This window comes from Nyctereutes procyonoides, unplaced genomic scaffold (genome assembly GCF_905146905.1).
Source record: "Nyctereutes procyonoides isolate TBG_1078 unplaced genomic scaffold, NYPRO_anot_genome, whole genome shotgun sequence".
In the NCBI taxonomy this organism is placed as follows: domain Eukaryota; kingdom Metazoa; phylum Chordata; class Mammalia; order Carnivora; family Canidae; genus Nyctereutes; species Nyctereutes procyonoides.
The window spans coordinates 4,691,461-4,715,701 of NW_026575047.1; the positions used below are offsets into that span (position 1 = coordinate 4,691,461).

The 24,241-nt window shown below is 43.8% G+C and overlaps 1 protein-coding gene across 4 annotated transcripts in view; it reads left to right on the forward strand.

Moving 5' to 3' along the window:
- The first annotated feature begins 1,198 nt into the window (after window positions 1-1,198).
- The window catches only part of LOC129510083 (cytosolic beta-glucosidase), a 331,724-nt gene continuing 308,681 nt past the window's right edge, over window positions 1,199-24,241 (forward strand). For all 4 annotated transcript variants that reach the window (XR_008664519.1, XM_055325940.1, XM_055325937.1 and 1 more), the window contains exon 1: window positions 1,199-1,323. Coding sequence is in view for 3 of the 4 variants with exons in the window: in XM_055325940.1 (XP_055181915.1) it covers window positions 1,266-1,323 (58 nt within the window). In the remaining variant the exon portion in view is untranslated. The remainder of the gene's footprint in view (window positions 1,324-24,241) is intronic.

Consider the following 24,241-nt stretch of genomic DNA (forward strand, 5'->3'; position numbering starts at 1 on the left):
CCACATCAAGGCTCACGGCTGTGAGGTTTCAGAAATAGAAGCTTGGAAAGCAGGGAAAGTGGGCTGGGGCACAAAACAGGTTATATATAAAAGATTAGGACTTGGATTGTCATCAGACTGCTCAGTAGCCACATCAGAAGCCAGAAGGGCATGAACCAAAGCCTTCAGAATTCGGAGTGAAATTACTTCCATCAGAGAATCCCATAGTAGTCAAGCTACATATCAAGTGTGACATTAGAATAAAGACAATTCCAGAAACACAGAGATTCCACAGAGTTACTTCTCACGTCCCCTTTATCAGAAAGTCATTCAAGGGTCTGCTTCTCTAAAAGGAAGGGACAAAGAGGAAGAAAGCACAAAGGAGAGGTGACGGAGGTTGCAGATTATGTAACTCTGTGCTGGCCTGAAAAACAGTGCAGAATGAGCAAGGGAAACAGAAGCGTTTGCACATCGGAGATGTAGAGCTCTATCAGAGTGTTTGGGGATGAATTAGGGATAGGTATATAGAAAATTCAATATAAAAACCAGACAGTTGATTAATCCCAGAGAAAACAGAAGGTTGCATGTAAGCATGGTCTATTCTTACACGGCTCAACTTTGCACCATATATAGTCGTAGTAATGTAAATACCGAGCATTTATTTAAACAAAAAAAGGGATCTCATCATGTTGAGGGAGGAGGAGAGACAACAGGAGGGAAGGGAAGAGAGGGAGCAAGAGAAGGGAGACGAGAGAGTGAGTTAGATCTTCTACCTCTATATCCAGAATTTGATAGCTATCGTCTAAAATTAAAAACAAATTAAGAAGCAGTAACCTGAAGTTATTATTTAAATAACATGGGAGAAAACTTTAGAAGAAATAGTTGAAGAGTGGGGATTAGGAATTGGGAGGAACCGGTTAAGGGAAAATTCTAGAAGGATTATGTGACTTTTAAAAAACAAGGTCCATGTATTTTATTAAAATGGATAATATTAGATGAATGGGTGCCCTGCCCAAGCACCCAGGCCGGTCCAGCTCTGTTAAGAATCAGGGAGCACCCGAGAAGGACGTGGAAATGCTTGCCTTTACAAAATGTCTTGGATTTATGTTAAGGCCATGGCCAGTCAAGTGTGATCATTTAATCTGGCTCCCTTCTTGTTTGCGTACGTATTTGTATTCCAGACTTTGGTCAGGGTGAGTCCAATGACTGTTTACTGGGCTCCTCCAAATAAAGGACACACGAGTTCCCGTTTGGCAGAGTGTTCCAGCTGGCCACCTTCTGACAGCATGGCTTTCCCGGCAGGATTTGGATGGGGGGCATCCACTGCAGCTTATCAAGTGGAAGGTAGGAGAAGCTCCTTCCCTTTCTCGAGGGCTGGGAGGAAAATGACTTCTGGTGGGCTCTGTATGCCTAGGGGAGAGGGTGAGGGCCAGGAGGCAAAAGGAAAAGAAGGAAGAGGATCAATGAGTCCATAAACTGTACAAGTGAAACTGTCACTTTACACAGAAGAGGCTCACCTTCCCTCGTCCCCGTCCCTTTCTTACGCAAGGGTGGTGGTAGTGAGGGCTTGGCGACCAAACCGCACCTCTAATTTCAGTCAGTTCAAGTTTATCTGAGACATCGGCTTACATCAGACTAGCTGCTTTTGTCATTGGTTTCTTGAACACATTTGCCTCAATTCCCCCAACAAAAAAAATATATAATTTCCCTATTGGATGGAAAAATATTGGGTAAATCTCTTCAAGGAATCCAAGAGACTTGATTGGAGGATGTTCATCCATTGAGAGAGGTGTCCTGTTCTATCTATTTCTGGTGGCCACAAATCAGAGCCTCATCTCATGTGCCACCCTATCTCCTGGGCCGCTGAGAGGTACGAGGAAGAACCGCAAGATGACGGAGAGCGCCCTGGAGTCAGAAGTCTGGGTTTGGTCTCGATCCTACTATACGTGAGCATGAGCGTGAGAATCCATCATCCTCCCCACGTCTCAGCTTCTTCATCTGTAAAATAGGAAAATTAGGCTTTCCCAAAACATATATATTTCCCACCTAATGAATTAAGGGTTGTTAATGCCTATGATGGGAACACTATTTGGTTAAATTTTTGGTTAACCTTATTTGGTTAAATAAATGTGGGAAGCCCTGGCTTTAAACAAAACTAAGAGAGTTTCTTGCAGTAGTTTCCTAGAGCTGCTGTAGCAACTCACATATAGTGAGAGGTTTATTTTCTCATTGTCCCTGGGGCCAGAACAAGCCACTTGACTCCCTAGACTTGGTGCGCATCTCAACTTTTTACTAGTTCGGTGTGACTTTGGGCAAGTTACTCAATTACTCAACCTCTCTGTGCTTTCTTATCTGTAAGGTGGGGATAATCATGGGATCTACATTATAGTGGCTGTGGGGTTTAAATAAGATGATGTGTATCAAATGCTTGGTGCTTAGTAAGTGCTCAACGCATGGCATTTGTACTGAGGGGGCCATAAAAGGATTTCTGAGGGTGACTCTATAGAATTCAGCTGTTAACTTGGCATAAATCTGCAATTAGTTATAGAAGATAATATTGTGGGTTTCAGGTACCAGTTCCCAGTCCCATTCACTCAGCACCCTGGGATACCCTTACTGGTCCAATCTGACCTCCTTTTTTCATGGGTTGACCTTCTTCCTCTTCTTCCTCCTCCCCCTCCTCCTATTCTTCTTCTTCTTCTTCTTCTTCTTCTTCTTCTTCTTCTTCTTCTTCTTCTTCTTCGATTTTATCTATTTATTCATGAGAGGCACAGAGACACAGGCAGAGGGAGAAGCAGGCTCCATGCAGGAAGCCCGATGCAGGGCCCTGGGACCATGCCCTGAGCCAAAGTGTCTGCCTCACTCAACCACTGAGACACCCAGGTGCCCGGCCACACTTGTTCTATCAGATTGCTTCACGCTCTTCTGCACCAGGCTTGCTGCAGCCTTATTTTAAGATTTTTATTTGTGACCTCTAACCTGCTCTTGTGCTGTTAACTCTCTATCAGCAGCTTGGAAGTGAGGAGACTTGATCTGACATGTCTCCTCTCTTTATCAACAGCAACTATGTCTGCTGTTCTCCACCCAGGAACTCTTACCTACTCTTTTGTGCTGGGTTTGAATGCTAGGTCAAGCACTTGATTGACCTTGGACAAATAGCTTAAGCCTCAGTTTCCTTATTTGTAAAATCAGGAAAATAATAGTGCCCACTCTGTAGGTTTGTTCTGGAAATTACAGAGGTTAGTATGTGTAACCAGAGCAGCAGAGTGCCCGGCACAGTAACAGCAACAATAATACTAGTATGTCTGGCTATATATTCAGGCTATAGTCTCTCCTACTGTGTTACTGACGGGAGAGTGACACAGTCTGCTCCACGTAGTGGGAATGATCATCTCCTCTTTGTTCTGCATGTTCGAATATATTCCCTCTTTGCTCGTCTGGACTGGTTCTACCAGCAGCTGGTGGGAGAGTTACCATTTAGCTACCCCTCCACTGTTGTGCAGATCACATACGCAGGCTGTCAGTGGCTTTGTCAAATCAGTGTGGCCAGGGATTTAAAAGCTGAGGTCACCCTGTCACTTTTTGATTTTGAGAATCTCTGAACTTTTAGTTTGCCCTGGCTCTGAAAGTCTACAGAACCATCAGAAGTTACATACACTCAGCAGCACTGAGGACTGAACATGGATCGTATTTGCAAACACACCCCCCCCCCCAAAAAAAAAAAAACGAACCCAAAACCACAATCTAACAGTTTGGCGATTTATTATAAAGCATCTTCATGTATATCTTTCCACTGGTTTTCAAAACACAGTTGTCTGTGTAGGTTTCTTTGTTTTCATGCATCCTCTAGAGAACCTTGATAGATAACTAGCAAAATCTCCCACCTCCTCACTGCCTTGTGTACCTAAGCTTCACTCCTACACAGAAATGGAGATATTTTGGCTCTGTGACTTGGAGTAGAAGGCACTGTCAGGTTCCCTGCAGGTGAATGATGGCAAGGGCTGATGGAAAGGGGCAGGACAGGACTTTTATGATCATTGGGCCTCCTAATATATTGATTGATTGGTTGCATATTTCACCAGACCCATGGTTCTTCCTTTTTCCTGTCCTGGTTCATATCCCTTCTACTTCCATTCTGGCTACTTCCCTGTTCATGGTTTTTAAGAAGAGTTTAATGAAATGTTTATTATGTAAGAGTTGGCTGTGAGGTGCTTTGAGCCTTTTGGAGGAAAGCACAATATAAATCTAATAAATAAATAATAAACAAGTGATATAAGCAGGAGGAAAATTATGTGTTTTAGGTGAGTTGTAAAGAACGTTGTAAAACCTGTAAAATGTATTTGTTAGATAAAGAGGCAGGGAAAAAATATAGATAACTATCGTTCTTACAGAGGTGAGTCTTACACAATATTTTATTATTTTTTTTTTTTATAAATTAATTTTTATTGGTGTTCAATTTACCAACATACAGAATAACACCCAGTGCTCATCCCGTCAAGTGTCCCCCTCCGTGCCCGTCACCCATTCACCCCCACCCCCCGCCCTCCTCCCCTTCCACCACCCCTAGTTCATTTCCCAGAGTTAGAAGTCTTTATTTTAAATGACAAACGCGGTTCTCACGAGTTTTAACCCTTTGTGAAGCCACCTTTGCCTCTGTTTTTGGCTGGAGGGGCTGTGAAACCGAAAACAGCAGGTAGCTCAGTAGCATTTTGTTTACTTCCTCGGTAGGCCACGGAGGAGCTATGAAAATGACATTTAGGATCCAATTCTACAGCTCTTATGAGCTTATAACTCCCAGTGATTTCAGGGGAGGCTCTTAAGGGGTGAACATGCTCTGTAAAATCCCACAAATCCTAAGCAAAGTCTAAACTACTCCATTAACACTTCCTGGTGGGATCTGAGTTTGTGGTTCTTAGGGAGGCAAAGACCTCAGTTTTATGAGTGCCATTATCAAACTTTGATGCCGCACTAGATACCAATATAATGTTTGGATTTTTTTTTTTTAATGTTTGGATTTTGACTTTGGCTTTGTGTTGGCAGAAATTGAGGGTGGGCTCCAACTCTGGCCTTCCGTTTGCCTCTGTATGCCAAAGATGGAATCCTATAGTTAAGGAACTTGGAGTTATTTTTGCATTTAAAAAGTCGGACAGTAAACAAGGCTGCAGATTAGTTGGTTTTAGATCCCATTTGTGGTGATTTCTAGTCAGACTATTTCTTCTCTAGTCCCTTTTAAAAACTCATAATCTACACAAACCTGAGCTGGAGGCACATTTCATCTGCCTGCTTTAGATGTCAGCACAGGCCATATATTTCTTTAGGTCACTTCCTGTTTGTGTTCTCCATTCCAGCAACTTGGCCTGTGTATCTTGATTCCTGTTTTCTGCTAAATCCCTTAGATTCAACATTCCAGTTTGGGATGACTGCCTATGGAAGTCTTCTTGAACAGGACTCAGCAGATAGATCTACTCATAGTCTGGACCACCTGGGGAAGAAGGAGAGGAAAATAGACTAAAGCATCAATCATTGTTCATTTTGCGGTGTGCAAGGAGAAAGGAAGAAGAGAAGGAAGCATGTATCCATGGAATTTTTGTAGCTTAAAGGTTGATATGACAAAAAACACCTTTATTTCTTCCCCCCAGGTTCAAATTTGTGGTCCACAAAAATCTCAGTGATTGCCCCCTTTAAATTTTTATTTAAATTTCAGTTAGCTAACATACAAGGTAATAGTAGTCTCAGGTGTACAAGATAGTGATTCAATCCATCCACACAGCACCCCCTGCTCATCACAGCAGGTGCACTCCTTAATCCCAACACCTATTTAATCCATCTCCCTTTTTTGACTCTGTCATGGAATTATATAGGCATCATATAGAGTATGGGCTTAGGCAGGAATGATACTCAAATATTCATCAACTCATTTTCACTACCCAAGCAGATACCAACAGTAAACAATGGATGTAGGCTAGACTGGCACTTGCATTGACTAGTGAGACGGGGTGTCAGCCATAAACAACTGGTATGGGACCATTAAGACCATGAAGAGCGGAGCTCAGCTCTAAACAACTGATATTGTCCAGGCTGGGACCCGCAGGAACCAATCGGAGTGGGTGCCAGCTGTAAACAAGCATTGGGATCACATTGACACGTACTGATTGGATTTAGCCTTGGGCTTATGAGTGGGACACATCTGGAATATATCCGACTCCAGACTTCTGGAGAACGAAATCAGTTAACTTCCTTAAGACTCAGATTTCTCCTTCTCCTTCTCCTTCTCCTTCTCCTTCTTCCTTAAGATTTATTTATTTATTTAAGAGAGAGAGAGAGAGAGAGAGAGAGAGCACGTGTGGGCAAGTGTGCACATGCATGCACAAGTAGGGGAAGGGGCAGAGGGAGAGGCTCTTTAAGTAGACTCTCTGCTGAGCACTAAGCCTGATGGAGGCTCTATCTCATGAAATCATGAGATCGCGACCTGAGCTGAATCGAAGCTGAAACCTGAGCTGAAATCATGAAATCATGACCTGAGCTGAAACCAAGAGTTGGACACTTAACTGACTGAGCCACTCAGACACCACACCCCTGTAGAATTTCTAATGCTTATCTCTCTTTATTGGAATGTCTTTGGGTGAATACGGGAGAAATTTTTCTTATATTTTATGCTTCTTTGGATCTGGTTGATGCCTCAACTTTTTCTTCCACATTACTAATTTGGACTTTAGCTTCATTCATTCTGTTTTTCAACTCCAATATTGAATATTTAATTGTGGCAATCATATTTTTAGGTTTTCAAATTTATTCTTTGATTGCTTCATTCTCAGGAAGCCGTGTTTTGTTTTCTGGATGTAATCATGCCTCAAATCTTTTTAAGAATGCTAGCATAAAAAATTAAGTTCTCTTTCTTTCTCTTTCTCTCTATCTTTCTTTATTATTTTGAGATTTTGGGGTTATTTGCTTATTTGGAACCTTATCTTTCATGCTATTTGTTTTTGTCCAAAGTCTGGTGATCCTTGAGAGCCTGTTCATATTTATGAATGAAAGAGTATGTCAATATCAGTATCTGAGTTAAGTTGTTTTTTTAAAATTAAAGAGTTCTATTTAACTGAAACAGGGTCGCCTTTATAAGAAGCAGGGTTCTATATAAGTTAGTGGGACCTACTGGCAATCTTTTCATAAAAGACTATATCTGAGGCAAAAGAGCCGAGATTTGGAGCTCAAGAGCTGCCAGATTTCAAGGATTTTAAGGAAGAATATTTTTGTTTGGTTTTTTATTAAGTCTAGTTTTTCAATTTTATTGAAATCTAATTGACACACAGTATAAGTTTAAGGTGTACAGCATAATGATTTGACTTACACATACTGAGAAAGGATCACTACAATAAGGCCAGTTAGCACCCATTATCTCATATAGATACCCACCATTCCCTAAAAAAAAGGTCTTTTTCTTACGATGAGAAATTTTAGGATCTACTCTCCTAGCAACTTGCAAATGCACCATACAGCAGAGTTAGCTATAGTCGTCACGTCATCCATTGTGTCCCAGTACTTAATTATCTCATACCTGGTAGTTTGTGCCTGTTGAACACCTTCCTCCAACCCCCAATGCCCCATCTCTTGTTTCTGATAGGCACAAATCTAAACTCCTTTCCTGTGAGTTTTGTTTGTTTAAGATTCCACATAAGTGAGATCATCTAGTGTTTGTCTTTCTCTAATTGTTTGCTTGTTACTTTTATGTCTCCTGTCCCTATTCCTCTTCAAGTTCATATTAGGTTGAGTTTGTTCAACTTCTCTTGGCCATTTCAGTACCATTGATAAGGAGGCTTCCTACCACATCTCTCACTCTTATTAGACATTTCTTAGGATTTCAACATGGGCTAAGGGGGTACTAACTGTTCTGTTTATGGGGGAAAAGAACCAATCAAGCCAGCAGTATGACAGATAATACTTTAATTAATTATCTGAGGCCTGGTCTGTTCTCTGCATTGGTTAAACAGGAGATTCCCCAGAGGATGACCTCTTAATCCTTACCAGTCATCAAACTTTAAGTTTGTGTTGTAATTCTTTGCTTTAGTTTCTCAGACAATTCTATTTTCTTTCTATTATCTGGAAATACTTTAATAAATGTGGTACTCTATCGGGACAGGTCTTTTTTTTTTTTCTTTTGTTTTCAGTTCAGCTGTGGATTTTCTTTTTATTTACTCTCATTTCAATGGGGTTGTAAGGGATAGAAATTAAATAGGTATACCCCATCCTCCATCTTGAACTTGAACTCTATTAACATGAGTTAATATACAGTAGTACCTCATAAACCATGAAGCATTGTACCAAGTTAACAAGTGAATTTCCCTCTTCTTCTCCTTACCATTATCATTTTCCTCATTATCACTAACACAACCAACCTCTGAACCAATGTCTAGTCTTGTGCTTTTTAGATAGAAGATGAGATAACATGGAATTGATGGAATTTTAGACAATGTAACAGGAGAAAGTGAAATATTCAAGTAATGTGAGAAAAGTGGTTGACGAGGAATGCTATGACCTACACGTGCCTCATGTCCAGGTATCTGTTTCTGAGGTCAGCTGCTCTAAGCCATTTGCACTTTCCATCATTTATTAACTTCCTTTATTCTCAACACACAGACTCTTCATGTACCAAATTTTCTAATATTTCCATTGGCTTCATGGACAGTGCTGAAAGGTACCCACCACCATCACTACTGGCCTGTGTGGATTATTTATGGATAAGTGTCTGCCTACTTGTGTATTATTTTGTATCAGCAGGATTCTGGATATAGATGCCTATCATATATGCTTAGAAAAAAAGTTGTTCATATTATGAAAGTAATACAGATAATTGTAGAACACTTAAAATGTATAAATAAGCAAGAAATTTAAAAAATCATTCAGAGAGCTATTTTCAAATTTTGAGTATACACTTCCAGTCTTTTGCATATATCCACAGACTTTCATGCACATACACCCTTTTATATTTTTCGCCCTAATAGGAATGTTCTATAAATGGTTTTGGCTTTTTTATGACACTTAACAACTCTCTTAATAAGCTATAACATGTCTGCATCTTCTATCTTAATCCTGTGCTTTTTCTCTCTTATCTGTCTTTCTATAGTCGCTCATGGATGTTGCATGGAAAGCTAAATGTGAGTCAATATATTTAACCTGGAAAAATAAGAAAAAAATTGCTGTGCCTCAATCATTTTTTTGAAGTATGGTTTCTATATATTAGCCTACATATTTGTACATGAGTTTTGTTTTGTTACCACCAAATTCATCAGTTAAGATGGGACATTTGTTTCTTTGGATGAGTATGTGCCAGCATTGTACTGGAAAATAAAAATCATTACTTGTGTTCTTCCTTCCTAGGCCTGCCCATCTGGTAGGGTTGCTTTCCAGGTAAGTTCACTGGTACACAAGGTCAAGTGGTTCTTTAAAAATTATTAGGCCATCACACAGTGCCCAAGTCAGCACTCTGGGACTCATGCTAGACTCTTCCTCTTCCTCTCTCCTTCATTTAACCAATTATTATTATTTTTTTTATATCTCCTCTTAGCCCCTTGGTTACACTTTTTTCTCCATTACTATCTTTCCTTTAGTTCTGATACTCACTGGCTCTTGTCTTCTTGAAATATTCTTCCCTCCTTTATACTCCTCCAATCTCTCCAGGATGTTGCTTATAGTGTGGTCTGTTAAAATTCTGACCACATCGTTCCATTTCTTGAGAGATAGCAAGAACTCTGAAATCAAATAGGCCAGGTTTGAATCCTGACTCTACCACTTATCAGTTCTGTGATCTTGGGAGATCCCTGAGCTTTGCCATCTCAGTTTCCTCATTTGTAAAATGGGAACAACAGTAATAGTTGTTGCAAACATTAAATGTGTTTATTAACATCAAATGCTTAGAGCAGTCCTGGGCAAACTGTGTTCAGTAAATTTTAACATTGATTAGAAACATTTTTATTGTCTTCCTACCTTCTTTAGAATAATTTCTGAACTTTTGGCATGGTATGAAAAAACTCTTTGTAATTTCACCTCTGACTACATCCCGAGCTTCACTTCTTGCTTCTTCATTTGTATCTTGTTCTTTGACCAAGATAAAGCACATGTCATTCTTTAAATGTGCCATGACCTTCATGTCCTGCTGCACACACTGTTCCCTCTGCTTGGGTGCACACCTGACTGCTGGCATGAGCAGAGGCCAACAGGGGACAAAGATCCAGGCCTCCCAACTTCCAAGCTGAAGCTTTTGCTACTCCAACATACTGCTTTGTTCATCTTCATCCTTTATACCCCTCTTCCGAGTATTTTATCACGAACTTGGTAGAGGAGTAGAGGCGGGGGAATGAAGTGAGGCAAAGGGAACACCTAAAAGAGGTTTTTAGTGTACATGAAAAATCTATTCTTATAGTAACTGTTTGAAACAACCTGCCTTTGTACCTGGGAGGCATTTGGGCATAACTCCATGCTTCTAAAGATGACTACAATCCTGAGAGGTGTTGATAGGGATACTGTAGCTGTGTGTTGGTGTTTTGGATGGCACAGGTAGTCAACATTGGTAGTAGCTGGGGCCCTATTGTTTTCCTTCTGTTCTGCTACCTGGGCCTCTGCCTTGAGGTGCCCTAAACCAGCTGAGCACATCTATATTGGCTTTGGATCTTTCTCAAGGTGCCTGTTCTTCCTTTCATTAGTGTGGATAATCAGAGTTTGATTGTAAAGTATGCCCGGGCCAAATACAAGGGCTTTTAAAATTGTCTGCTGTTTTATATTATCCAGGCCACTGATCCCCCTTCCTTAGCATGGATAATTGAGAGTGGACTGGGCTGAAGAATGTTAAGCAGAACCAATTGACAAAATAAATGAGATTTTAAAAATCCTTTACATTTTAATAATAGAAAAAAAAACAAGCTAGGTTTTCTTTTCTTTTTTTTCTTTCTTAACCTAAAAGGGCCTATTTTATATTTTGAAACTGTAAATTTATTTACTTTTACATTGATTCAAAATAGGAAAATATTTTCTGTGATGTACCCATATAAAACCTATTTAAAATGTATACTAATTATAATAGGCACTTAATGGAGCTAGAGGAAAATTGAAAATATAGACAAGAGGTTGGACAGTTTCAGAGTCAATGTCAAATCTTCTTATAACTGTGTTTATGTTTCAAATAGGTAACAAGGAGAGGGTGGTAGTCACTTCAAATATTGAAAATCTCTCTCTTGATAGTGGAGGCTATAATTCTTTGCCCCTAATGAGCAATAATCATGTAGAGAAGGACATTTTTTGGATGTATGTATAAGATTAACAGGGTTCTGATCCCTGTCTGAATGTCTGTGCTCATTCACGTCTCATTTTCATCCTCTCATCTTTTCCCATGTGCCTCTGAATGCAGAGAGAAATGTATTTACATGTCACTTGACTGGGAATTTAGAGGACATTTTCTCCAAGGAACAATGCTGTAAATAGGGGTAGGTGTCACTGAATACCCTTCAGGTGTGTAATGAGATAAATAGATTTTGGGGGTTGCTTGGGAATTTGGAATGTAATATAAGAGGCAATGGTGAGTTTCTGGGCAAGTGACTCATAAACAAGGTTTTTGAAACATTACCCATTTTTATGTTGGGAATTGCCAAACTAAGGTTTAAAGTCTCCCGCAACACCCATGAATAATTATTTAAATACAGGCTTTGAGACTTGGGGGGGAAGTGCATTATTTACTCTAAAGACAATAATCTTCCTTTGGAGTCATTGTAGTCTATCATACAGATGCATACTTGGGGATCTTTGAAAGAGCAACATTTTCTCTTGATGATCCATTACTTCATATGTCCTAGAAATTATTATCCGGGTCTAGATTGCAGGCACAGGTTAGAGATGCACATCAACCACTCTGTAACAGAGTGTGGGATACTAAGGCTCTTTCACACAGTGAAACATGACAAGGGGCTTTGGCCATTGCCTACTTTGCGTGAAGAACAAGATACGGAAACGGAGGTGATGGAGAATCTAATGTATCCTTTGGTTCCTCGCAATGCTGAGAACTTGGCAAATGTTGGTACACAATAAATTCTCATTGTTCGATTGATTTGCTGAAGGGAGAACCAAGGGCTTCTTCTCAGTAGAGATATTGTACAGCTCAGGCCAAACTTTTGCCAGGGTCACCCCAGTACACTCCCTGCGACTCAAATAAAGACAAAGTGCAGCCATACTAAAACTGTGATGAAGTTGACTTGATTTTGGATAATGTCTTTGGAGAGAAATTGTGCCAGAAGAGTCAGAAAAGATCTGTTTCCATGATGTGCTGGAAGGCCTGGCTCCTTCACATGAGTTAATAATTAAATTAAATTTAATGAATATTTATTTGAATTGCTGCTACGTAGTCCATCCCAGCTAGACATTTATTCACTGTGGTATTGGAGCCTGGAAATGTAAAAAGCAAATAAAATGATCATTCAAATCCAACCTTCTAGTGAGAGAGAGAAGCATATGCAGAACTGTGACATCATGTGACAACCTAATAGTAGATCAAACAAAATGCTAGTGGAACATTGGTGGGAAGGGTGGGGACACAAGAATAAAATGGGATGGACTTGATGGGTATCTAAGTTTTAATGAGAAGTTTGTTTCATTTTGCTTTGCTTTGTTTTGTTTTCCGGGATAGACACTAGGAAGGGCATATCAGCAGGGGAAACATTTTGAGCCAAGGCTCGGAAGTATGAATATTTATGTAGTTTTTGTGGAATGGTATAGTCACACCTAGTAAAGTAGGTAAATGGTTTAGGATTCTAATATTTTAAATCTATTAGAATCACCTAGCATTCTTGTTAAAATGTAGATTTGGGGGCTTCATGTGAGGCTATATAATACCACTATTTATAGATAGGGCCCAGGAAGTTACTTTTTTTTTAAATAAGCATTCTCTATGATGGCTCATGCTTTGAGGAAGCCTGCCACAGTCTGTTTTCTGATGATAGGGTGAATGGCAGGACCTGAAGTTAGAAAGGTAGGACAGGTCCATGTCATGATATATATAAGGTACCAGGCTAAGGAGTTGGTGTTAGGATCATATGCAATAGGTTCTTGGTAGCCATAAAATATTCTTAAGCAGTAGGAATAATGTGATTAGGTTTGTATGTTAGAAGGAGTTTTGACTGCAGTGTGGAGGATGAACTGGGGGGCAGGGGAAGGAGACATGGGAGCTAGGGAGCAGTTGTTAGGCTCTTACGGGAGATGAGGCAGGTGATGATGAAGGCCTTCATTCGGGTGGAGGAGGCAATGGAGGAGAAAGCATAAAGAGACATCACTGAGGGAGAATTGAAAGGATGTGTTCATGAATATAATGCAGGGAAGGAGGGAAATAGGAGGATGACTAAGGTGACCCTTGTCATTATAGTTTAAGTGACCAGTGATGGCACTATGAATAGGAACACAATACACTGGAGAAAGAGCAGATTTGGAGTTGGTGGTGGTAAAAGTGGGATAGGTTCAACGTGGGCTTGAGATTCCCCTAGGTTATTTACTTATTTATTTGAGGGGGAGAGAATGAGAGAGAGAGAGAGAGAGAGAGAGAGAGCACAAGCTGGGGAAGGGAGGCAGAGGGAGAGGGAGAAGCAGATTCCCTGCTAAGCAAGGAGCCCAACTCGGGACTCAAACCCAAGACCCTGAGCCCTAGGCAAAAGCATAACTTACTAAGCCACCCAGGTGCCTCCTGCCCTCCTTAGGGTATCTAAATGGGTGACTGGAAATTCCTATCTCCTTTTCAGGTTAGATTTGCTGGTAGTTACCAGCATCTAGTCGATAGTTGAAGTCACGATGGGTGAGAGTGCTTGAAATAAGGTCATAGAGGGAGGTGAAAAGAGGAACAAGGGGTTGCAAAGTCTGGACTGAGCACTGTGGAAGAACTCAGGAGACTCAGAGGGACCCCCACATGAAACTGACATTCTTTCAGGACGTCACACTGACTAGAGAGAATTCTAGAAACCTTCTAATCCAAAGGTTTCAATATATATATATATATATATATATATATATATATATATATATATATATTTTTTTTTTTTTTTTAAGCAACAGAACTAGGAAAATCTAACTCAGAATTCTAACAAGAGAGATACCGATGGAGCATCTCTGGTTGAAGGAAAGGTCGGCAGACTTTGCCTGTCCATCCAGCATTTCTTTCTTTAGTGCTTCTTCCCCAAGTAGCAACTCTGGATTCCATGCTGGGGAACATGGTTTTTCAAACATCTTATAGAAAAGAAGATGCTTTTCAAACATCTTATAGAGAGATGGCTTGATATGATCAACGTTGCACAACTCATTAGTGACAGAGGGCAAGTATGACGGGATAAGGTCCACGAGAAACAGAGCAACAAAAGGAAATGTGGGATTCATGGCCAAAATGAGTGGTGCAGACGATATGGGTGTCCAGGCAGGTGGTTGACATTCTGCCTTGTGATATTCAGGGAAGGAGTTGCAGAGGTAGTAGATTTTTTGGAGGCTCAGAAAACATTTAGGGGTTTAGTTTCTTGCCCATTTAAAAGTCAGAGCTTAAAGTTTGTGCTGGGTTGGAGAAAGAAAGTGGGTCTTTCCAACTTCTAGAAAACTGAGGCAATTGTGATGTATGTGACATCATCATTATTGCCCAGACCCCATTCCAATTCCATAGAAGTGGAAATTTAACGAGGGGACAAGCTGAAGAGTCAGAATGAAGGACAACAGTAGCTTTCCTTTCCATGCAGAAGGGACTTTGGGAGAGGCAGCTTATTTGGGGGGCAATGTCTCGGTAACTTGTCTTGAGGGTGTATTTGGAAGGCAAACATGCTCTCCTTACTAGAAGGCATATTTCTTTCAGAAGGCTATTTTGGGGTGTTCACCAGTGGGATACCCCTTTACACTGACAGTTGACATACTGTGGAAACGTAGCTGCCACAGTCTTTAACATGAAAAGTCCAGAAAACTCTGTACTCAAGGGAGTTGTTTTGAGACATCAGCAGAAATCTGCCGAGACTGAAGACTGGCCCAGGGATTCCTGGGGGACCTTGAGGAAAGTCAATTAGTTTATGAGTCAAAGAAACCTCGAATTATTCTAAAAGGCGTTTGTGCCATCAGAAAGTTCCGTTCTTGAATTAGCAAGCTGCTACAAGTTCCAAGTGGTGTTCTTTCTTAAAAAGAAGCTTATGAGGTATAAATCTTTGGAAGTACATTTTTTGTACCAATTGTTTCATTTAGAAAAAAGCCCATTAGTTTGTTATTAAATGGTCTATTCAATAGTGTCAATAAATTCTAAAATTGGAGACTGGGTATTGTTATTTTGGATGTTTTAATGGTCCCAATTGTTTAAGTTATTTGGCTTAGAGTCATTTGCTTGACCTTTGCTTGTTTTAAGGGCTTAGAAAAACTCCCCCAACTCCCCAGGGTTGATGTAGTGGTTCTTCATATATGTGATACAAATATGAAAAATATTTATAAGTTAACTAACAGTGTTTGAATGATTGAGTCAGGTCTACACAACCAAAGTAAAATAGGTAACCATGCAAATGCTAAAGTAATCAAAAAGTTTAAATAAAAATTCAATTTCTTACCAAAAAAGGCTTAACTTAATACATTATTATTTTGAGTTTAATTGTAATACTTATCCAGAAAAAGACCTGGAAGGTTATACTAAAAATTATACTAAAATATTAATACATAGAAGTAACATGATATAGTTGTTACTGGCACCAGTACTTCTTCACTTCACTGGCTGAGGAAGAGTACCCGTTCATATTTGACTTTCACAAGCAATGTGGGCTTGTTTTTGCTATTGAACCTCTTTAAGACTCACTTCCCTTGGGGTGCCTGGGTGGCTCAGTGGTTGAGCATCAGGTCATGATCCTGGGGTCCTGGGATCGAGTCCTGCATCGGGCTCCCTGCAGGGAGCCTGCTTCTCCCTCTGCCTGTGTCTCTGCCTCTCTCTCTGTGTCTCTCATGAATAAATATATAAAATCTTTTTTTTTAAAGACTTACTTCCCTTAGGTGGGTAATATCTATCTTTCGGAGGTTATTGGGAATAGTGCATGAAATAATTTAGGCCACTTCTTAGCACATGGTCTGGCATTTTTTTTTCAAGATTTATTTATTTTTGAGGGGAAAGGGGCAGAGGGCAAGGGAGAGAGAAACCCAAGCAGACTCTGGGCTGAGCGTAGAGTCTGATGGAGGCTTGATCTCACAACCCTGAGATCATGATCTGATCTGAAACCAAGAGTATAGTACTTAACCGACTGAGCCACCCAGACCCCTCAAAGGCCTGGCATTTTTAAAATAACGCAAAAGATGTTAATCCTTATCATTATGTCAACTACCATCAACACCACCATCATCACTGACACCACCATCATGGCCATCAGATGGCATGTTAGACTGGGTCGTCCAGGAAGCAGTGGCCAGGATGGCGTTGAGTGTGCAAGAAGTTTATTCTTCATGACAGAAACGAGTGAGAGCGAGAGAGGCTGGGATGCAGGTCTGATGAGTGAAGGAGAGAGGGAAGGAAGAAGGAAGTTTGAGTGAAGCATTTAGACTGCAGGTCAGCTCAAGGGAAAGCTCAGCCAAGTCTTCAGGGACAGAAGTTGACTGTTGGGAAGTCCCGCGTCTTCCAGGTACAGACTTGTCACAGTAGGGTCACCACATTCAGCATTGCCTGGGGTCAGTCGGGGAAGTGTGGCCGCAGCGTGTACTCCAGCACCTGTGGTGGATTTCAGGGCTCAGAGCTGGGGCCCTGCAGTCATCTATGCTCCCTGAGGTTGGGGGTTTGCAAATGTGTTGGCAATGACCATCGTAGTTGTGAGTCATTTAAAAAATCTTTTTTTTTTCTGGTATTTTTTTCATCTTTGAAAGCATTTATTGCTCACTTCTGAGCACACATATTGCAAGGAAGGGACAGGTCCATCCTGGGAGCCTGGTGCAGCATTTCTGAGCTCCCAGTGGGGGCAAGGGGAAGACCAGCCCATCCTTCTATGTTGAGTAGCAGGAGGATCCCTGAGTAAAGGCCTTTCCTTAAGTGGGGTGTGTCGAGGTCTCAGCAGCAGTCCTGAGGCCTAGTTGGGTGGGGTGTGGGGCTCCAGCTGCCCTTCAGGTCAGAGCATTGGCCACGACCTCGGGAAAGCTGTCCCGGCTCCCCAGATCTTGCAGGCTGAGGCTCTGCAGCTGGGACTGGGCCCCCTTTCAGGCCAGAGGCAGCTCCAATTTGGTTTTAAAAAGCAATCCGTGACCTGGGCAGTTTGCAGCATCTCTGAAAGCTCGCTTCTCGCAGCAGCCCCGACTTGGGTTGAACACACATCTGTCACTCTTTCAGTTTCCACACTGATCACACTTTGTGCATTTTGGCTTCAGCCAGGGATCTTGTGGGAGTGCCTCAGCTGCTGCTGCTGCTTTTTCTTGGCTAGAACGTCTGTGTCACCCTCCTCCTCCAGGGCCGGCTTGCTGCAGGCACCCCCCCCCCCCTCCTTGCTCTCTCCCCTGGGCCCTGGCTTCTCTCAGCCCTTCTGCTTGGATATATCCTCCTGACACCGCAGCTCTAGCTCCTGGTTCGTGGCCACAACATCCTCCTTCACTCTGGCGGCTCTTCTGGAAGCTGCTAATTCACCTGCAGCTGGAAGAGGTGGGCGTGGACATGGGACAAGGGGCAGGGTGCTGCCCCGCTCGGCCAGGCCCTCCTTGGCCAGCTCCCGGGGCAGGGCTGCGGCCCTCAGACAGGGTGAGGCTGTGCAGGTTGCCCTCGGCCCTCCTGACCTGTACCGACAGGGGATGTTCCAAACACGGCACCTGACGTGCTCCCGGGATGCCGTGCCGGGGAAGGGCCCCTCTGCACCTTGGTGCACCCGTGCACCGTCAGCGGGCAGCCAGCCCCCGGCGTCCGGGCGTGCTGCACGGTCTGGCCAGTCTCTGGGATGACCCAGATTTGCGCTCCCGGGACAGAGATTCCCACGGGCCCGCGGCATCGTCCTCCGCAGCAGGTGCCCCCGCCCCCGCAGGAAGGCACCCAACTGACCTGGGCCGCCGTCATCCGGGGCAGCCCGCCCTGAGGTCGCGGGCGTCACCGCGGTCCTGACCCCTCCCCGTGAGGTTCCCCCCGCACGGTGGGCATCGCGGACGAAGCCCTGGGCTTGCAGCAGGCGGTGGAGCAGAGCTGGGCCCCTGCAGCCTCCGCGCCAGCTCGGGGCGGGGCACCCCCGTGGGCTGCACCCCGCGGCGAGCACCCCCGCCCCCGACACCACCCCAAGGTGCGGCTCCAGAACCCGAAACCCCGCAGCTTGGGCATCGCCTGCACACTGAGCCCTTGGCGGACCTGCCCCAGCGCAACCCCGGAGGGGCACCCGGGTCCCAGGGGCCGGAGCGCAGCGCCGCCCCCGCCCCCGAGGGCGCACCTGGGGGTCGGGCACGTAGACCCTGAGGTCCCCGGGGATAGTCCCCGAAGCCGCCGGAGCACCTGCTCCCGCCCCCCCCCACCGAGGGCGCACCTGGGGGTCCGCACGTCAGTGACACTGAGGTTCCCCGGGATAGTCCCTGAAGCGGCCGGGGCACCTGCGCCCGCCCCGCCCCCCATCCCGAGGGTGCACCTGGGGGTCGGGCAGGTCAGGGACCCCGAGGTCCCCCGGGATAGTCCCCGAACCAGCCGGAGCACCTGCGCCCGGGTCGCTCCTCCCGGACCAGCGCGCGCCCCGGAGGCTCCGTGCGGGGGATGCAGGCAGGTGCCTCCGCCCCGCGGTTCACCAGTGGCAGGTGATAGGCCCGCCTTCTTCTAACGTCAGGAAGGTGTGAAATAAGGACTTCAGAGCTCGGGTAACCGGGTAACCGAGGGGGCTTGAGACCTGCCCCAGCCTGCCGGTGGCTCCCCGCCTCTTCCCTCCGCTGCTGCGGTATTATGTCTGGGGCCTGGCGGTGAAAAGTTCTGCTGTGGAGCTCCAACTTCAGTTTCTATTTAGAGACCTGATTTGATTAAAGACTGGGAGTTTTTAAGTGTTTGTAACAGGATTCAATTAAAATAGGTCATTCTAGGGGCTCTGAAAATGGGAACTGGCCTTGGGCAAATTAGAACAAAAGTTATAAAATTCAGTGGGATGCATCACAACATTTAACATCTTTAAGGAGGACGTTTTGCCTAATAGATTCAATTTAGAAATATTTAGTGTAGGTCATCAGCTTAAGCACCTAAAAAATGTGTTTCTTTTTTTCTTTTTTTCCCCCTCTCCCTTTAGTTATAGCTGGGATCAGGACACCTGGACTCTAATCTACAAAATAAACAATTTGTGGTGGGACCTTGAAGAAAGTCAATTAGTTTCTGTGACTTTACCAGTAGGTTAAAAAGGAGATTGTAATATTGGTGAATAATGTGCTTAGAGATGTTTGCATAAAAGATGCTTTGTCATTGTAAAGTATTATTGAATATTTATGGTCTACCAGACTGAGCCAAATGGCCCAGAGGAAAAAACAGTCAGATTTATGTAAACCTTGTTCAGTGTCCCAGATACTTCAGGGTGGGTGCTCTATATATGAATGAATAAATAAATGGAATAAACATTATTCTACATTTTGAAGGTACATCAATATTATCTGGGGTGTTAGCCAATGTGCCTGACCTATGACATTGAAAGGAAGTGTCTGCCTCCAGGTAACTATGTCGATCTCATAAATATTTTTAAAGCCAGAGGCATCGCTGGCAAGTCATGTTTTCTTAGAGTTTTGTACCTGCAAATAAAGGTAAATTATATCTTTACCTAAAACCTACAAGAAATGATTGTCTCTCACCCACAGGGTGGCTCTGAGAATTCTCAGACGGAAATTGCGCATCTTATACATACTTCTTTGTTCCCCTTTTCTTTTAAAGAGTGTTTTACTCACGGTCCGTATAGTAGTTTTCTATCACTTTATGTGAGAAATCTGAGCCTCAAAAAAATCATAATAAAAACAGTAGCCGTAAACACTGCCCAAGGACTTAATGGATCTTACCGAGCCACACGATGCAGATGTATCGGGACATAAATAGGTGATAAGAGAGAAGCAGCACAGAAGCATTGTGTTTGGAGCAGGTCACTGCTTAATCCGGATGGGTTCAGCACGAAGATTCATGAAACGTGACAGTGGGCCAGGAGGAGCTCGCTGTGACATTTCAGATGCCCTTCCTCTTCTGATTAACCATTTCAAGTGTATAACAAAACCTAGATCCCATACAGATTGCGTGAGACCCGGCGATACCAAGTGTAGCCCTGTCTGGGAGGGGATGGATGACTGCTCTCCTCAGGCAATGGACTATGACTCAGTAATACCTCCAGTTGGGCTTTTAATTTCTGTGATACATTGGTCCTGAAGAGCATCTGTCTAAAAGAGAAAAACTGTAGCAGAGCTGCTTTATGACATATCCTGTCATCAGATGTATTTGGGTATATTGCATGGGTCTAAATATACCTTAGCAAGTCTAATGAGATGTTTGAAACCATGAAAACCACATGTAAAAAAAGCTTGGTATCACAGGAACAATAGGAACAATAAAAAACACAATAATGGCTGCCTTTTAAAATATTTTATTTATTATTTTAAAGAGAGAGAGAGTGTGCAAAAGGTGACGGGTGTGTGTGTGTGTGTGGGGGGATATGCGGAGGAGCAGAGGGAGAGAATCCCAAGCAGGCTCCATGCTGAGTGAAGAGTCAGACAGGGAGGGGGATGGTGTGTGGGTTTGGGGCTTGATCTCATGACCCTGAGATCATGACCTGAGTGGAAACCAAGAGTTGGATGCTTAACCAACTGAGCCCCCCAGGTGCCCCAATAGCTGCCTTTTTAAACAACTACTATTTACCACCATGCCAGACATTTTACAGACTTCCCATATAATTATCCCCTTTTTACAGATGAGGACACAGACTCTAAGAAGTAAAGCTATCCAGGGTGAATTAGTGTGTGGGAGTTCTGAATTTTTTTTAAATTATAGAAATTAATTTTAATCTCTAAAAAAAAATCTTTTAATCTAAAAAAGAAACCCACAACCCAAATTCCTGCTGAGGCAAGTTGTCAGGAATTCTGACCCTATTAGATGGTGGGCTCAGAAATGTTTAGGGTACTAATATCTGGACACGACCCACCACTCTTCAGCTTAGCCTCTCCAAGTCTGCTCACCCCTAGCTCTTCTCACTTGTCTGGGAAATGGGAACCAGGATTTAAACCCAGAGTCATGCCTCAGTATCTGTAGCATTATGTGACCCATAAATATTTGTTGGTATGATAAAAGACTCAGCTGACTCTGAAGCCAGTAATTTTCATTAGTCAAGGAAAGGATGCCATTAGCCCATTTTCACGAATGCCAGAGTTATAGAGGTGTTCTAGAAAACATATATTAAAATGGAATTATTTAAAATAAGACATTTGTATTTAACTGGCAAACGGAATCAATTTACCTGGTGCAATTCACAGAGTAGATTTAGGAAGCACCCCGTCCTTTTCTGTTTAGTTCTGTTGGACAATGAAAATCTGATTGGTGATTGATAGGAAAATAATGAAAAGCAAATTGGTGTTCATAAAATTTCTGAGTGGATCTGCTACTGGAAGCAGGCCAGACCAACCCATAGGGGTTGAGGTTTTTAGGGGTATTTTTATGTCTGCCATGATGTCACTAGGGAGTTATAGATTAATAGCATGGCGCTCTTTATGATTTTCACGTAGCAGAGGGAGGAAAGAGTTAAAGGATTTAAGTGTTGCAAAGGGTATTTCTTCTAGGCAGGAGAAGTTTGAATGTAGGGCACCTTTTGCATTTTAAGCACGGATGTTTGATCCCTTGTCCCACAGTTACGTAATAAAAGAACTTTATTATTATTTTTAAAGGGAAACAGAAAAAAAGGCCACTGGGAAAAATACCTGCCCCTGGGGGACAGCTTTTACAGTGCATGTTGTTCAGGAGCCACTTCTTCCTGCCCCAAAGTTCTGGAACAGAATGCCCTTCTCAAGGTGCTGAGAGTCCAGAGCGACGACTGAGTACAGGCGTCAGAGGAACCGTGCGGACAGGATGCGCTGCACAGCCAGCAGGCTTGGGGGGCGTCCCTGGCCCCAAAAAGCCAATGCAGCCAGGCAGTCAGCCAGTCCAGAGTAGGGAATCTGGAGGAGGCCAGCAAGACAGGGTGGACCCCTAAGAAGACTGGATACTCCGAGGTCTCTTCTGAGGAGAGACAGTGTAGGCTGGAGCACTGGGTTCAAAAACCATTTATTAACAACAAGTATACGCTGCCTCCCAGAGCATCATTCCCAAGTGCATCAACTCCCCTAATACATCCTATAAGTTTTCTCAACAACACCATCTAGTAGGAAGACCCAGGGGGTATTATGACTTCTGCAGACGAGGCAACGGAGACACAGAGAGTTTGGGTGAATTGCCTGAGGTCACAGAGGTAGTGAGGCGTAGACATAAATCGATATGCTTATAGGAAATGTGAACAAGAGCGCAGTCTGTTCAGTGACGCTTGGCTTACAGTCTCACTTGTATCTGTTACCTATGCTCTCCTCCAAATCCTCAAACTCAAGGAAACCGCAGGCTCCTCCAGTTTAAGGAGGGAGGGGGAGATCGGTGGTACAAAGTATGGCATGGGGTTCAAGACATGGTCCAACACTTTGGAATCTGAAGGAATTGGAGAAAACAGCCCAAGTGGGAAGGTCACCCCGGCCTCCTCCTTCCCCCCGCCCCTGGAAGGAGGTCCTAAAGCACCCATGCGAGAGGTGCCTTCACTGTACCTGGACGAAAGGAGCATCCTTATCTCTGAAGACAGAGGGACGCTGAGCAGAATCTGAGAAAAACAGGCCTCGCCAAGTGTCCCTCAATATCTTCCCCTTACCTTACGCTCTGCGGCCTATCGTATTCCTCCACAACTGTCCACTCTTCACCAAACTTCATAAAAACACTCAGGCTTAACCATTTCTCCAGGTCTTTCATTTCCTCACGAAGGCCCCCAGGGCATATAAGGCTGAAATAAATCTGCATGCTTTTGGCAATATTTATCTGTCTTGGTCAGTTTAATTTTTAGCCCCAGCCAGGGACCCTTCGAGAGTCCAGGAAAACTTTTTTCCTTCTCTACACATGTAGAGGGCTTGGCAAAGTGCCTGTCCCATCGCAAGGCCTAATAAATGATAGCTATTCTTATTATCATGATGCTTTTTTTTTCAGTATACTCTTCCATCCTTCCAAATGGGGCTCAGATTAGCATAGTGGCAATCAGAAGCTGAAGCCAGTTTAGATTAGTGCGACGCTCTGATGGATGAAGAGAAGAGTAGAGATTTTTCTCCAAAGACAGAGAAAAGTGGCTTTCGTGTTTCGATGCACGGATGGCTGAATGCAAAGAGACCTAATTGAAAGATATGAGAATAATCACAGCAGAATAGCAGAGGCAAAAGCGGTTAAGACAAAACGCCGCACATGTTAAACAGGACGAAAGTCCATGAAAAAGGGTGTCTGGGAAGCCTGTGTGGCGAAACGCCTTACGATCGTCAGAAAACGACGACACGACAGGTGCAGAGTTGAAGCCCAAGGGTTGAGGCCCCCAACCGGGACTGAACTATTTCCTCTCGCTATTTATTTCTGGGAAAATTTATCACATCCCTGGATTCCTAAATTAGCGGTGAAGCTATATCCACATTCTCGCTATTCATTTCACCGTGCCGTCCACAAATAGGACACCCAGGCCACGCTCTGAAAAGTTGCCTGTGTTTCTCTTCCCGTCGCTGTGCCTTCACAGGTGGTGGGGGTGGCTCTTCTCTCGCCCTTGGAAGGCAGCACAGTGGGCTCGGGGGGCTCAGGGCCCCTTGTGTGCGGGGTACTTTCCTTTGCCTGTGCAGAGCTACCCTCCACCGCCTCGCCTCTGGGCCCCGGGCAAGTCACCCCGCATTGCTGTCGTTGTCCTTTGACTCGGCTTTGGATTCGATCAAGGGCAGATGTTGGCAGGAGATGGGAGAGTCCGGTGGGAGGAGAGAGAAGCCGGGCTATTCAGTCTCCTGGTGCCTGCCCTGCTGGGTGGCCCTGAGCCACAGGCCTCGTCGGCCAGGCCGCCCCTGGCAAGTGGCTTCTCTCTACAGGCCCTGGGAACTGATCCTGCACCTGCCCCTCCGGGGGTGCTGATGCCTTCCTGCTGTTGCAAGCCCGGGGGTGCTGCAGCATCCCTCGCTGGGTCTCCCCAAACCCCACTCACCCCACAGCAAAGAGCCCTTTATGAAGCCCACCTCAACTTCCCAGTTTGAGTGCCATCTGTTT